Consider the following 16,490-nt stretch of genomic DNA (forward strand, 5'->3'; position numbering starts at 1 on the left):
GATTTACAATGTACTAATAAAACTTGCGGTTTCTTTTAATTTTCTTGTTTTTGTTAAAAAGTAAACATCCAGAGATGTTTTAGCCGACATATAATCAATGCAGGCAAACTTTTAGCAAGCTATTCATACTAAATCACTTGCCCCTGCCTGGTGCCAGGCCCAACAGATGCAGCTTCAGGCTCAGCAGCCCTGTCTCCCCATCCCCATACCCCTGAACCAGCCCGACTCCCAACTGAAGGAGATGGGCAGCATTGTGTTGAATGACATAGGTACTGCAATGTATTAACGACAGGAAAAATCTCTGATGACACAGAGGCAGCCAATATCAGAGCCTTAAAGGAAGAGATGCAGGCTCTTAGAGATGGATGGGAGTCTCTGCTGTCTGAGGCAACACTGATTTCTACGCAAATGGATGTTGCACCTCAATTTAGCAAGGAACACAGCCGCCAGAGGAAAAGGAAGAGATTCCACGAGGAGACCTCTCAAGAGGAGACAGCTCAGGACAGTGCAGCAACGGTGTTTCGGAACACAGTGTTTTTTTTACTGCTATGGCAACATCATAAGTGACTTTGACACTAGGTTCCACACCACTGAAAAAATTGTAGAAGAATTCTCTGCTGTTCTGAAAGTTTGGCAGTTTAGTGAGGATAAAGTCCCTTCTGTGTGCCAACCACAGATTTATGAAGTATTCCAGAGATCTTACACCTGAGTTTCAAAATGAAGTAAGACACCTGAACACTGTATATGCTGCCACTTTCACCCCTATCTTGTCCCCTCTTGGTCTCCTGAATGCAATTTGGAAGATGCAGCTGCAAAGCATTTTTGGAGAAGTGTGCATTGCTTTACATATATTTTGCACACTGCCTGTGACTGTTGCTAGTGGCGAGAGAGCTTTCAGTAAGCTAAAACTGATAAACTATTTGAGGTCCACTATGTCCCAGGACAAGCTTTGCAGTCTTGCCATGCTGTCCATTGAAAGTCTGTTAGCTAGAAAGCTGGACTTCAAGACTTGATCAGTGACTTTGCTAGCAAGAAGGCCCGGCGCTGGGCTCTTGGTGAGTAAGGCTGAGCAAGGGCCAGTGAAAACTGTTAAATGGCATGGCTATGGATATTGGATCACTACACACATGATGCCCACAGACTGAGAACAAGACAGAACAGGATGTATCTCAAAGTAATGGCTGGATTGTCATACAATTTGTTGTGCACAATCAAGACCAAGTGAAAGAAACCTATTGATTTGGTGACCACTTGACCTTTCCTCTAGCGCCACCATCAGGACTTTTCATTTCCATTTTGTTTTCCATTTTCAGTTTCCACTTTTACAGCAGCTTATTTTCTAGTTGGTATGGATACTTAGTTCAACAATCTGCTGCTGATTTTATTATTTTATTTGTTATATCATTCTATAGATGATAATGTTAATTTATTGTAGTTGAATAGGTTAATGTATATTTAAGTTATTTATTTTAAGTTATTCATTAATGTTAAGAGAATTTTCCATTCAAGAATTGTACCATTAAAATGTAATTTAGACTGTAAAAGATGGCCTTTAGCACATTTCTTATAGAGGGTATCAGTCTTGGATCAAATAGTGAATTCCACTGTATGCAGAATGTTGCATGCATGTCTGCACAGTGTTATATTTTCACAGCTCACTGTCAGTATATATCGTACAGTAAATATTGGAATACAAGAGAGTTGCAAGCCTGCAAAGGTAGAGTTATTTAAAGCTTTGAATGGCTTGATTGGGTTCTGAAGGTATGTGGTTACAGCAATTGCGCAGGGTTGGTGTGGCCTGTGGTGGTGGGGCCCAATGTGATATCTTTTCATGGGGCCCAAAATCCCTGGCGGCGCCCCTGTTGGTGATGCCTCTCATGAACAGCAGATGGTGCCAAGTAACTTTTCAATGGGAGAAATGGTACAGACATTACAGTGCCTCTGGAAACTGCCCCCAAATTGCTTAGATAAATGTTAGTTGGACTGCAGATAAATTAAAAAGACTCAATAGCACAATAATATACTATTGATATAAACTCAGCAAAAAAATAAACGTCCTCTCACTGTCAATTGCGTTTATTTTCAGCAAACTTAACGTGTAAATATTTGTATGAACATAACAAGATTCAACAACTGAGACATAAACTGAACAAGTTCCACAGACATGTGACTAACATAAATGGAATAATGTGTCCCTGAACAAAGGGGGGGGGGGGGGGGGTCAAAATCAAAAGTAACGGTCAGTATCTGGTGTGGCCACCAGCTGCATTAAGTACTGTGGTGCATCTCCTCCTCACGGACTGCACCAGATTTGCCAGTTCTTGCTGTGAGATGTTATCCCACTCTTCCACCAAAGCACCTGCAAGTTCCCGGACATTTCTGGGGGGAATGGCCCTAGCCCTCACCCTCCGATCCAACAGGTCCCAGACGTGCTCAATGGGATTGATATCCGGGCTCTTCGCCGGCCATGGCAGAACACTGACATTCCTGTCTTGCAGGAAATCACGCACAGAATGAGCAGTATGGCTGGTGGCATTGTCATACTGGAGGGTCATGTCAGGATGAGCCTGCAGGAAGGGTACCACATGAGGGAGGAGGATGTCTTCCCTGTAACGCACAGCGTTGAGATTGCCTGCAATGACAACAAGCTCAGTCCGATGATGCTGTGACCATCCACCTCCAAATCGATCCCGCTCCAGAGTACAGGCCTCGGTGTAACGCTCATTCCTTCATCCGACCATCACCCCTGGTGAGACAAAACCGCGACTCGTCAGTGAAGAGCACTTTTTGCCAGTCCTGTCTGGTCCAGCGACGGTGGGTTTGTGCCCATAGGCGACGTTGTTGCCGGTGATGTCTGCTGAGGACCTGCCTTACAACAGGCCTACAAGCCCTCAGTCCAACCGCTCTCAGCCTATTGCGGACAGTCTGAGCACTGATGGAGGGATTGTGCGTTCCTGGTGTAACTCGGGCAGTTGTTGTTGACATCCTGTACCTGTCCCGCAGGTGTGATGTTCGGATGTACCGAACCTGTGCAGGTGTTGTTACATGTGGTCTTTCACTGCAAGGACGATCAGCTGTCTGTCCTGTCTCCCTTTAGTGCTGTCTTAGGCGTCTCACAGTACGGACATTGCAATTTATTGCCCTGGCCACATCTGCAGTCCTCATGCATCCTTGCAGCATGCCTAAGGCACGTTCACGCAGATGAGCAGGGACTCTGGGCATCTTTCTTTTGGTGTTTTTCAGAGTCAGTAGAAAGGCCTCTAGTGTCCTAGGTTTTCTTAACTGTGACCTTAATTGCCTACCGTCTGTAAGCTGTTAGTGTCTTAATGACCGTTCCACAGGTGCATGTTCATTAATTGTTTATGGTTCATTGAACAAGCATGGGAACAGTGTTTAAACCCTTTACAATGAAGTTATTTAGATTTTTACAAATTATCTTTGAAAGACAGTGTCCTGAAAAAGGGACATTTCTTTGCTGAGTTTATTAACTCTGTAGCCATATGAACTTGAAACTATCATTTTTGGTAGACACTGAACATATAAACCTGGATCCTGATGTCCTGCATGTCACATAGGACCCATTATATCCTATTTTATAAATTTTCTTTCCATGCACATGGGTGAACAATATGAGAAACGACCACCTATATATGGACAGTAATTGCATGTCTGGAGAGCTGTGGAGGTGCAGTCACAGCAGACAAAGCCTGCCCTGTCGCAACGCTTCCATAATTGCCATGGGAAGTGAAGAAAAGATCCGAGGGCTCTCTGGGGTCAACGGAAGGTGAACTGTGACAAGTAGAGACGAAATGGGAATTCATGAACCTACCTTTGAAAATAGTGTCCTGGATCTGTACAAATAGATGTGGATATTTTAAGCACCAAAATCCTACAAAAATTACTTTGACGTTTCTCCTCTTCCTTGGCTTCCTCTCATAAAACAAGGAAGGAAAATAAATATCATTAAAGAACTGAAATGGCGGGGGAAAATTTAATTGAGGATCCCTGGCTCTGTCCGATTCAAAGCAAATGATTGGGGGACTTTTGCAAATGCATATGAGCTGATGTTAACAATGGTGCATGTAGATGAGCCCCTTTTCAGGGACATGCTTGAATGGACAAAAAAAGGTGTTGCAGTTAGAAAACCTATATATTATATATTATATATACACTGCTCAAAAAAATAAAGGGAACACTAAAATAACACATCCTAGATCTGAATGAATGAAACATTCTTATTAAATACTTTTTTCTTTACATAGTTGAATGTGCTGACTACAAAATCACACAAAAATTATCAATGGAAATCAAATTTATCAACCCATGGAGGTCTGGATTTGGAGTCACACTCAAAATTAAAGTGGAAAACCACACTACAGGCTGATCCAACTTTGATGTAATGTCCTTAAAACAAGTCAAAATGAGGCTCAGTAGTGTGTGTGGCCTCCACGTGCCTGTATGACCTCCCTACAACGCCTGGGCATGCTCCTGATGAGGTGGAGGATAGTCTCCTGAGGGATCTCCTCCCAGACCTGGACTAAAGCATCCGCCAACTCCTGGACAGTCTGTGGTGCAACGTGGCGTTGGTGGATGGAGCGAGACATGATGTCCCAGATGTGCTCAATTGGATTCAGGTCTGGGGAACGGGCGGGCCAGTCCATAGCATCAATGCCTTCCTCTTGCAGGAACTGCTGACACACTCCAGCCACATGAGGTCTAGCATTGTCTTGCATTAGAAAGAACCCAGGGCCAACCGCACCAGCATATGGTCTCACAAGGGGTCTGAGGATCTCATCTCGGTACCTAATGGCAGTCAGGCTACCTCTGGCGAGCACATGGAGGGCTGTGCGGCCCCCCAAAGAAATGCCACCCCACACCATGACTGACCCACCGCCAAATCGGTCATGCTGGAGGATGTTGCAGGCAGCAGAACGTTCTCCACAGTGTCTCCAGACTCTATCACGTCTGTCACATGTGCGTGTGAACCTGCTTTCATCTGTGAAGAGCACAGGGCGCCAGTGGCGAATTTGCCAATCTTGGTGTTCTCTGGCAAATGCCAAACGTCCTGCACGGTGTTGGGCTGTAAGCACAACCCCCACCTGTGGACGTCGGGCCCTCATACCACCCTCATGGAGTCTGTTTCTGACCGTTTGAGCAGACACATGCACATTTGTGGCCTGCTGGAGGTCATTTTGCAGGGCTCTGGCAGTGCTCCTCCTAATCCTCCTTGCACAAAGGCGGAGGTAGCGGACCTGCTGCTGGGTTGTTGCCCTCCTACGGCCTCCTCCACGTCTCCTGATGTACTGGCCTGTCTCCTGGTAGCGCCTCCATGCTCTGGACACTACGCTGACAGACACAGCAAACCTTCTTGCCACAGCTCACATTGATGTGCCATCCTGGATGAGCTGCACTACCTGAGCCACTTGTGTGGGTTGTAGACTCCGTCTCATGCTACCACTAGAGTGAAAGCACCGCCAGCATTCAAAAGTGACCAAAACATCAGCCAGGAAGCATAGGAACTGAGAAGTGGTCTGTGGTCACCACCTGCAGAACCACTCCTTTATTGGGGGTGTCTTGCTAATTGCCTATAATTTCCACCTTTTGTCTATTCCATTTGCACAACAGCATGTGAAATTTATTGTCAATCACTTCCTAAGTGGACAGTTTGATTTCACAGAAGTGTGATTGACTTGGAGTTACATTGTGTTGTTTAAGTGTTCCCTTTATTTTTTTGAGCAGTGAATATTTTATATTATATCACATTTTATATATTTTATATGTGATATTCTTCAAAGTAGCCACCCTTTGCCCTGCACACTCTTGGAACCTTTTTTACTGGAACAATTTCGTGAAATTGTCTAAAATGCCATTTCTCTGGAAATATCCATCTGCATAACGTAATATCATTAATGACGAGCCCGCGTTCAAAACTCATATGAAATATTTATTTTCATGGTTTCTAATATGAATAGGCTATATTGGATTTTTAAAGATCCATCATAAGACATTTGCATGCGCTATATTCAGAAAAACAGTTCGCTCCTAACGCCACTCCTTGCGTTGCTACTCAACATTTTGAAAAAGCACCGCGAGCCAAAAGGGTTAGAACAATCCGGAATCATTGGGACCTCCATACCATAACATTAACCCCTACCATTAACCATAACCCTTACCTAACCCTAACCTTAAACCATTTTTTATTTCAACTTTAAAGGGATAGGGACGTCCAAAGGATCCACGATAGCAAGGACAGAGCCAAGATGGTCTAGTGCGCGGTGCGCATCTGAGGTCATAGAGCTGTCTGAAACGCACGGAGTTTTGTCATGTTTTCTTCGAGTAACTGGCGCTCTTTTTCACTTCGGCTCGCAAGAAGATAAGAATCATGACCAACACTAGTGTCAAAACACATAACTGACTGTTTTACGCAGAGTATAAAAAATAACTTGCTAATGGAGAGGATGGAAAACTCAACCATCCCTTTTATCAAGATGAAAACTCTCGATATATAGCCAGGTAAGACCAATCTTTTTCCCCTTGTTAAGTTGTTAAATTGGCTAAATGATATTATTCGGGCTAGTTTCGTGACTACTACTGTAGTTTGGTGGTCCACTTGATACAGTACAGCCTAATCTTTCAGAGATGGTTCATTCCAGTAACCTAATTTCTCTGACAACAAATAACAATTTAATGCAAAACGTATGAATACTTTATTTCAATGTAATAAATAATTGAGAGCAACTTGTATATTGCATATTTATTCATGATTTATATAATAACCAGAAAATCTACAGCTATTTTTCATTCGAAACACATGTGGTGCTCTGTTATTACATAATCCAAACTGCTCACCCACTAGGCTTACAAAATGTAGGTAGTTATTTTATTTGCAAGTGAAATGAAAAACATGAGTACATTTCGTTTTCATTATGATGTTGAGCCAGTAATATAATGTTGTTGTAGGTATTGTGTAATAGGATGCCATTTTACAATGTTATTGTCTAGACACCCCCATTTATCCTGCCTTTTCTGTCATGTATTTTTTTTTTTAACTAGGCAAGTCAGTTAATAAGAACAAATTCTTATTTACAATGACGGCCTACACCGGCCAAACTCAGACGACGCTGGGCCAATTGTGCGCCGCCCTATGGCACCAATCACGGCCAGTTGTGATACAGTCTGCTCATGTATGCTCATCAAATATCTTCTGCAATGACCACATTCGTTAATGTGATTGTCTGCATGAAAATCCAATTTACTCATGATTCTGGCGTCTTATTTTATTTTCTCATTATATGTGTATTTGCTCACACAGCCATTTAGAGACAGTAGAAACATGTAGAGTTAACATAATCAGAATATCTCCATACTCAGTAACTTGTTTGGTAGGATCATATACGTTTTTGATTTAAATTGCAATTGACATTTTGCCCTGTAACGTCTGCTTCCAACACACACCCTCAAACACGTAGATCCCCTGAACGCAGCACACATTCCAGCCCACTTTCCAGCTCACACTCTCAAACACCTAGATCCCCTGAACGCAGCTCACTCTCCACATCCCAATCACCTGAATTCTAATCACCTGTATGTCATTATCACACACTATTTAGTTCAGTTCAGTTCTTTGCACCCCATCACTGTGAGGTATTGTTTGTTTTCTGACACAAGTCTTTCGGAGCGCTGGTTTTCCCGCGATTTACTCCTCCCGTGTATGATAGTTTTTGCCTGCCTCACTAACTACGCCTTTTGCCTATTCCCTGCCTGTACCTTAGCCTATCGGATTTCCTGTTATCAACCTATTGCCTGATCTCCCGGACTACGTTACTAGCCTTTTCCCTGCCTGTACTGTTGCCTTGTTGGACACCCTGTGTATGACCTTCTGCCTGCCCCTGGACCCAGCTACCTGCCTCCTCCTGTGGTCCTTTACAATAAACACCTGCTGTGCCCTGGGCTTGAAACCAGTTCTCTGTCCCCTCGTGTTCATTACATGCCCCTTTTGGATTTGTTACAATATCAATTGGTATAGCATAGGTATTATCTTCCTCTTCTCACTTAAAATGGAGGAAAATCATCATCATCCTTCACCACTTTTACACACAGAGCATGTTTTCACTATATGGTAGTTCCTTTCAGTCATGACAGGTGAGCACATTCTACAGTGTCTGTGTTCTTGCCGACAGATCAACTGCTCTGATATCCATTTTTCAGGATTTATCTTTTAAATATGTGCGACTTAATTACCACCATGAGGTTGTTAGATAGCAGATAGACTTAACAAAGGGAATTAATGATTGCGGGAATAGGAATATTAGTTGTATTAATTAGGTAGGCCAGCTAAAATATTTAAATCTCTACAAAGAGCTTTGAATAAGTAGGACACGGCCAGAGGCTCTTTCCCTGTCTTTCCCTCTCTCTCGCTCCCCTCTCTTTCTCTCTCCCCCTCTCACTCATCTGATGTCAGACACGATGCTCTTGGTAGGAGCAGCCAATGAAATGTGGATTCCTTCATTCAGGGAGCAGAAGGAGTTTAACTGAGGATTAGGGATAACTAATGGCTGCTTCTAGCCAAGCAGTAAAATGTATTCCCTTGCCACATGGCTAATAGGCTACACAGGGGATGGAACAAGCAGGGACAGAGTAGAGAATTCCTCTTGGAATTATTATGAAGATTCTGACTTACATGTTAACTGTTCTCTAGGTGGTCTTAATTGGCTTTGGTGCCAGTCACTACTTTGAACCTGAACAACTGTTGACCTCAGTGTTTTACCTTTTCCTTGATACCCAACTGCACTCCTGGTGCCCTTCAGGTTTTCCCCTCCACCCCAGGCAGGCCTGTGCCCGCCATGATGAGCAGCTCATCCAGCCCAGCTGAGTTCTACGGGGACAGCACCTCCCTCCTGTCCATAGACTCCAGCGTCTTCTACAGCGAGCCCCCTCTTGTCTGTGGCGACCCACTGGACTTCTTCACCATCAATGTGGGTGGCAGCCGCTACGTTCTCTCCCAGGAGCTGCTGGCATCCCACCCAGAAACCCGGCTGGGCAAGCTGGCCCTGTCCACACGGGACTCTGCCCTGGAGCTCTGCGACGACACTGACTTCCTGGAGAATGAGTTCTTCTTCGACCGCAGCTCACAGACCTTCCAGTATGTGATAAACTTCTACCGCACAGGCCACCTGCATGTCAGGGAGGAGCTTTGCGTGCTCTCCTTCTTCCAGGAGATTGAGTACTGGGGCATCGACGAGCTCTGCATCGATCCCTGCTGCCGGGGACGCTACTACCGCCGCAAGGAGCTCAAGGAGAGCCTGGATGTGCGGAACGAGGCTGAGGCTGACGAAAGCCAGGACGAAGACTTCAACGACGCCGCATGCCCAGATCTCCGCCGGCGCCTGTGGGACCTGCTGGAGAAGCCAGAGTCTTCACGAGCGGCACGCGCCTACGGCACGCTGTCAATCATCTTCGTGGCGGTATCCATTGTCAACATTGTGCTCATCTCGCTGGATCTGGGGGATGTGGGTGGGAACGGGATCGGTAACGAGAGTGGGGGCAGTGACGGGGGTACACCTTTCTTCGTGGATGCACTGGAATATGTGTGCGTGGTGTGGTTCACTGGCGAGCTGGTGCTACGCTTCGTCTGCGTACGCGACAAGTGCCGCTTCACCCGTAGCATTCCCAATGTGATCGACCTGCTAGCCATCCTCCCCTTCTATGTGACTCTGGCAGTTGAGAGTCTGCACGGTGGCTCTACAGAGCTGGAGAACATGGGCCGCGTGGTGCAGGTGCTCAGGCTCATGAGGTCCCTGCGCATGCTCAAACTGGGACGCCACTCCACAGGTAATGTAGTCATCTATCTATACATACTATCAAGGTAAGACCCAAGTGCAGACTGTGTGAAGTAACAATGTTTATTGTGACAACAGGGGCAGGCAAACAACAGGTCAAAGCAGGCAGGGGTGGATAATCCAGAGTAGGAGCAAAGGTACAGGACGGCAGGCAGGCTCAGGGTCAGGGTCAGGCAGAGTGGTCAGGCGGGCAGGTACAGGGTCCGGACAGGCAAGGGTCAAAAACCACGAGGACGAGAAAAAGAGAGGCTGGGAAAAGACAGGAGCTGACAGGACGAACGCTGGTAAGCTTGACAAACTAGACTAACTGGCAACAGACAAACAGAAAACACAGGTATAAGTACACAGGGGATAATGGGGAATATGGGCGACACCTGGAGGGGGTGGAGACAAGCACAAGGACAGGTGAAACCGATCAGGGCATGACACATACAGTATAATCATTTGTAGTAGTCACCTGGAATGCATTTCAATTAACAGGTGTGCCTTGCCTTCTTAATGCGTTTGAGCCAATCAGTTGTGTTAGGACAAGGTAGGGGTGGTATACAGAAGATAGCCCTATTTGGTAAAAGACCAAGTCGATATTATGGCAAGAACAGCTCAAATAAGCAAATAAAAATGACAGTCAATCATTACTTTAAGACATGAAGGTCAGTCAATCTGGAAAATTTCAAGAACTCAAGTGCAGTCGCAAAAAAACTTCATGCACTATGATGGAGAACTGCCACAGGAAAGGAAGACCCAGAGTTACCTCTGCTGCAGAGGATAAGTTCATTAGAGTTACCAGCCTCAGAAATTGCAGCCCAAATAAATGCTTCAGAGTTCACAGAGAACTAAATAGCAAGAGTGAGAAAGGGAAAGATGACAGGCTAGGAGAAGGAGAAAAAAATATTAATTAATATTTCACAAATTTCCTCAGAAGATTGAGAAAAGGGGGCCTGACAGATGAATGTTCCTGAGTCCATTTGTGTGTGTCTTGGTAAATGTGCGTCCGTGCGCGTGAATGGCTTGGATGTTGCTGATTTTGGCGAGGGATGAGAACCCTGGTTTGGGATGTAGGCTGTGAGTCCATGCATAATGAAGGGAGATGATGTTACCACACCAAAAGAGAAGATAAGAGGGGAGGCAGTAGATCAGAGACTGTGGCAGATACAGAGCCAGCACGTCACATCTTGTCCTTTCAATGAAGAGGAAAGAAAAAAGAAAATGTGATGAGAGGTCGACTTTGTCTTTGATCTTAGATGCACTGACACACTAGGCCATCATTACACTTTTATAGAATTATGGGATATATTACAAATCTTTGTTGGCATCCATGACTGCAATTGTGACATATTCCCTCTAGTATGCTACTTCAACAAACTGGTAAGTATGGCGTCAGGAAAAGAAAGAGAGAGAGAAAAATAGATTTCTCACTCTGGGTGATGGCCATTAATAAAACAGATGCTTTTAGGGGAAAAGTGTGGATTTACTGGGCATGTTCTCCACTTTGTCTACATGCTGGGACATCTTGATATCCCTGAGGAGTCTATGACATTTGCTCAGTTTAAGTCCCATGATCTGACTAAAGTGACTTGAAAATATAAAGGCAGGAGTGTTCTTGTCATGTGTGTGACAATATGTCTGTGACAATATGTCTGTGACAATATCCTGAACAAAGGTGCATCCCGATAACTGTATCATTTTATACTTATCTCCTATTTTAATATAATATCATTCTTTCCTCTGCTCCTGAAGATCTCTGGACACAGCACTCAGGGTGTCTTTCTAATCTGATTAGATAAGGGAAAAAAGATCATACAAAAGCAATATGAAAACAGATACATGAAGCTCAGAGAGACCGTAAAGCTGGCGTTGTCCTTGAGAGTGTGTTATTATTATGAACCCTCCTTGTTTGTGCTATTGGAAAGCACCCATATAATCTAATAAAGGACCCAGCGAGCACATAACGTTCTGAGAGCCATATGTTTCTTAGAGCTTGGTGAGAGCGTGGTTGTCCTATGGTTATTTTGCATACAACCTTCCCACATACTTCTTGGAATGGTGCAGGATAGTTGCTTGACTTTAACATTCTCAGCACATTTAAGGAACTTGACAAAAAAAAAACTTTATTTTCTTATTTTCTTACTTCAACAAAACGTGTCCTAAATGTTCAAACATGGTTACATTTCATTTCAATTTTGGTAATGTTCTAAGAATGTTCTCCAACTTGTTTGAAATTGGGAATGTTCTCAAATAGTTCAGAGAATGTTAAGAAACAACCTTCTTTTGTGGGAATTTCAGAACTTCAGCATAACGTTTCCTTCAGGATTTCTCATGGTTCTATTTAAAGTCATATTCTCACATTGTTTTCCGAGAACGTTAAGATACAACGTTCTTCTGTGTGAATTTCAGTAGTACAGCATAATGTTTCCTATAGGTTTCCTCATGGTTCTATTTGGTCATGTTCTCAAATTTGTTCTGAGAACGTTATGAAAACTTTCCATAAAACCACAAGAAAACTTTAGTAATGTTCAGAGAACATTTTAGGAATGCAAATGAAAAATATATACATTCTGTTCTCAGCATCAACACAACTCACTATCATCCATCTTGTTAAGTGTTCCTTTAAAATGTTTGAATAGACTAAAATGAACAGCTTTGTATGAGTAAAAAAAATGGCATGCTAGCTCCCTCCTAGTGGTACAATGGACTAATTCCATGGATAGAGAACAGATGAGCATAGGTATGAATCTCACTGACGCTGTGCCATAATAATTTTTTTATTTGTTTGCATGATTAATGCCTAAGCAAAAAAAATTACATGTGTCCTATCTGTGCTTGGAGTTCAACATAGTTAATCCAAACTAAGCTAGCAGTGTTATTAAGGCTAATTGAAACATGTTCTCAGAACATGATTTAATTACCTTCAAATAACCTATAATTAATAAAACCAGTGAACCATAGTAAAACGTTCTCAGAACCTACCTAAAAATGTACCCAGAACAGGCTAAATGTTCACTTCTGTTCTCAGAACGTTTAAAAAAAATGTTCAGTTTTACCGCTCAGGAAACTTATGGCTTCGTTTCCAGAACCAATGGGAAAACCAAAAACGTGCTTTCCCAGAACTTCCAAAGAACATAATGTGCTAGCTAGGTCGCATTTTGATCCCATATAGTTTCACAATAGTGTTTCAGTTGATCAACACCAATTGTTATTGGTCACATACACATGGTTAGCAGATGTTAATGCAAGTGTAGCGAAATGCTTGTGCTTCTAGTTCCGACAGTGGAGTAATATCTAACAAGTAATCTAACAAATTCACAACAACTACCTTATACACACAAATGTAAAGGGATGAATAGAATATGCACATATAAATATATGGATGAGCGATGGTGTATAGATAGATGTAGATGTAGTAGATGGTATAGAATACAGTATATACATGAGATGAGTAATGTAGGATATGTAAACATTATTAGAGTGGCGTCATTTAAAGTGACTAGTGATACCTTTTATTAAGTCTATTTATTTATGTGCCAGAGATTTGATAAAAAGAACATAAAGTTAACTTGGTAAACTTCACCCAATATCTATTTTCTACTTGAGAAGTTTGGAGAGCTTTACAAGCAATTTCAGCGTGTGAATAGTCCTACCACCTGCTCAGTTGTGTATATTTAGAGTTTTGCACTTGTTTTAACTGCCAGCTTGCTGTTAAATTTTCCCCACTAAATTCTCAGTCATGAGTTTCGCACATCAACACTTGTTGTTGTTTACATTAGCTGTTTGTGGAATACAGTATATAAGTTGGATAGACGCACTACAGTACCTTCATGTTAGGCAAGTGAAAAGGTATTTAGACTGATTTAAGAGTTAATTATTCAGGTAAATTATTATACACTTGAAAGTGTGCCCCTGCCACACTAAGATTTGCATACCATCAAAGAGTGTACACTTTCAGCATGGTCTTCCAACAGATGGCATCATGCTAACGCATCAGTGCAGACAGCCGTCAGACTATCTAACGTTAGACAATGCACTTTCAGGTGTACGACCTGAATAAGTAATCTGTCATTTAATCTCCTTACAAGATGTATAATTGACCCCAGCCCTCTGTATCTCTGTGTCCCCCAGGCCTCAAGTCCCTGGGCCTGACCATCACCCAGTGCTACGAGGAGGTGGGTCTCCTGCTCCTCTTCCTCTCCGTGGGCATCTCCATCTTCGCCATGGTGGAGTTTGCCCTGGAGCATGACATCCCCGGTACCACCTTCAGCAGCGTGCCGTGTGCCTGGTGGTGGGCCACCACCTCCATGACCACGGTGGGCTACGGAGACATCCGCCCCGACACCACCCTGGGCAAGGTACTGGCCTTTCTCTGCATTTTGTCTGGAATCCTCATCTTGGCACTGCCCATCGCTATCATCAACGAACGCTTCTCTGCCTGCTACTTCACTCTCAAGATGAAGGAGGCGGCGCTGCGGCACGGGGAGGCGCTCAAGAGGCTGGCGCGGGGTTCGCTGGGTGACTCGGAGGTGGGTGAGGCAGCAAGGGGAGGAGGGGTGAACCTGAGGGATGTTTACGCTAGGAGTGTGACGGAGATGCTGAAGCTGCAGGGGAGGGAGAGGGCCAGCACACGGAGTAGTGGAGGGGGTGAGCTCTGGTGGTAGTGTGGAGACGGACCACAAGGGCAGCTGTGGAGAAAAAGCTATGGAAAAGTTAAGTCAATTGGGTTAAAGATGGAATCTGCAGTTGGGGGAAACAACACTACTGGCTACTCCACCACTGTTGTTTTTCTTGCTGAGCTGAGGAGCGTCGCGAAGCATGGTAAAAAATGTAATCGGTTCATACTGTGCTCTTTTATAGCTCGTGCAATGATGTCAGAGGGGGAAAAACATTGCAAGCGGACGTGGTTGTTTCACCATTAAGGATTCCAGCTTTAGGAATACCGTCAGAATATGACAACAGTGTGTACAATGTATAGGACATATCTAAAGGATGATGGGGGACAATTACTTATAGGTCACCTGAAAGATTAGCCACAACTTTCATGGCTAACCTTTTTCGGTGTTGTGTTCTCTGACACAACTGTTGCATGTTCTGTCTCCTCTGTATGTGTCACATAGACAAGATGTACAGTATAGACTGAGTGATGTTACATTGTGTTTGATATTTCAAAACTTCTCTCCGCTGAAAGATGTAGTATGTTGGGGTGTATAGAACAGTACAACATGATTTCATTGGAGAGCAATAAACAGATGTGACTTCTTCTTCACCCCGGTCTCTTTTTCCTGCGGGGTCACAGTGAAATACCATTAGAGCGCTGGGAGGAGGAGTCTCCGAGTCAAGTCTGTATGCAGAGCACACACAAATATCCGGAATTGGTTAAAGTCATTCCACAGGGTAGGTTTGACAGAGCAAATGAAATGTGACCATACTTTATCAATCATATAACATCAATGATGCTATTTAGGCCTGTATAGCATTTGGGAAGTCATCAAACGCTATTGTTTAAACTAAATATAGACAAATATAGGCTGAGGGTTTCAAGCTGTGGTTGATTTCAAATGGAATTTTGATAATAATATAATAACAATATATGTTGGATTCAGGTCTGTGGAGATCTTCACAATTGCTGTAATAATCTGTTCAGAATCTCAAACAGCTCTGACCACTTACACCATGTACTTAAATAATCTCAATTGCAATCCAGGTCATTTGGTTGTGTTAGTATATGAAGTACAGTGATAACACGTTAAGTTGTTGTATAAATTAATAAACAAACTATCTACCCTTGTATTCTCATTTGAACTTTTGTGCTTTTAAATGGTTGAAAGCACAGTGATAACACACTTTGGTGACAACTAAACCAAAAATCTGACATTTGATTTTCCATTGGAATTTGGTTGTGCTTTTAGGAGTGAAAGCCATGTAAGGGAATCATTGTGATACCACATTAGGAATTCAACAAACTTCTGGTTGTATTTCTGAGTGGGTGAAAATAGCTGTAATCTCATTGATCAACGTATCAACCAAATATTACGCAATTAAGTGGTGTGCCCAGTGGGAAGAGACCGTTCCATCTCCATAACACAATCCAACCTGCCCTCAGAGTAGAATGTTTTCTCTATGTAGCACTAAAATAAAATATTTTTCTCACATTTCTCCCCTGCAGTCACCTGTAAATACTGTAAATGATATACTGTACATACATACGGATTATACTGTATTTAATCATGTAGGGAAAATATTTCCAGACCATGGGATTTTTAGCCTACTCCAAACCTCACCTTCAGCCTTCTCCGAAACTGAAGAGCTTTTCCCGAACATTCTCAAGAAAGTATTGTTTTTACTCCTGACAGTCACAGATTCCCTTACATGGCTTTTGGGTCACAGGGCCAGCCCCTTATCTCTTGGACATGTAGGAGTCCCTGATATTATGGCCAACCTGCACAGATGTCAATGCTTTATGGGCCGGTCAACATATGAGGACAGTCTAAATATTCATCAGCAGTCTGAGACATTGGGCATACAGCACTGAAGTAGTGATGAATGTTTCATTAAATGGAACAGAGTGGATTGTGTGCATATTGTACAGCTACATGGTATGGGAGTCGTTTTGAGAGAAGATGTAGAGGAAAATTGATTTACAGTGAACCCTTTCCCAACCAT

The 16,490-nt window shown here is 43.3% G+C and overlaps 1 protein-coding gene across 1 annotated transcript; it reads left to right on the forward strand.

Annotated features, from left to right (window-relative positions):
• The first annotated feature begins 5,992 nt into the window (after positions 1–5,992).
• On the forward strand, positions 5,993–15,617 carry LOC139573632 (potassium voltage-gated channel subfamily V member 1-like). The gene is made up of 3 exons (XM_071397306.1): positions 5,993–6,513; positions 8,808–9,831; positions 13,956–15,617. The coding sequence occupies exons 2-3, from the start codon at positions 8,844–8,846 to the stop codon at positions 14,486–14,488; spliced, it is 1,521 nt and encodes a 506-aa protein (XP_071253407.1). The 5' UTR covers positions 5,993–6,513; positions 8,808–8,843; the 3' UTR covers positions 14,489–15,617.
• The last annotated feature ends 873 nt before the right edge of the window (positions 15,618–16,490 follow it).

This window comes from Salvelinus alpinus, chromosome 4, assembly GCF_045679555.1.
Source record: "Salvelinus alpinus chromosome 4, SLU_Salpinus.1, whole genome shotgun sequence".
NCBI classification, from domain to species: Eukaryota; Metazoa; Chordata; class Actinopteri; order Salmoniformes; family Salmonidae; genus Salvelinus; species Salvelinus alpinus.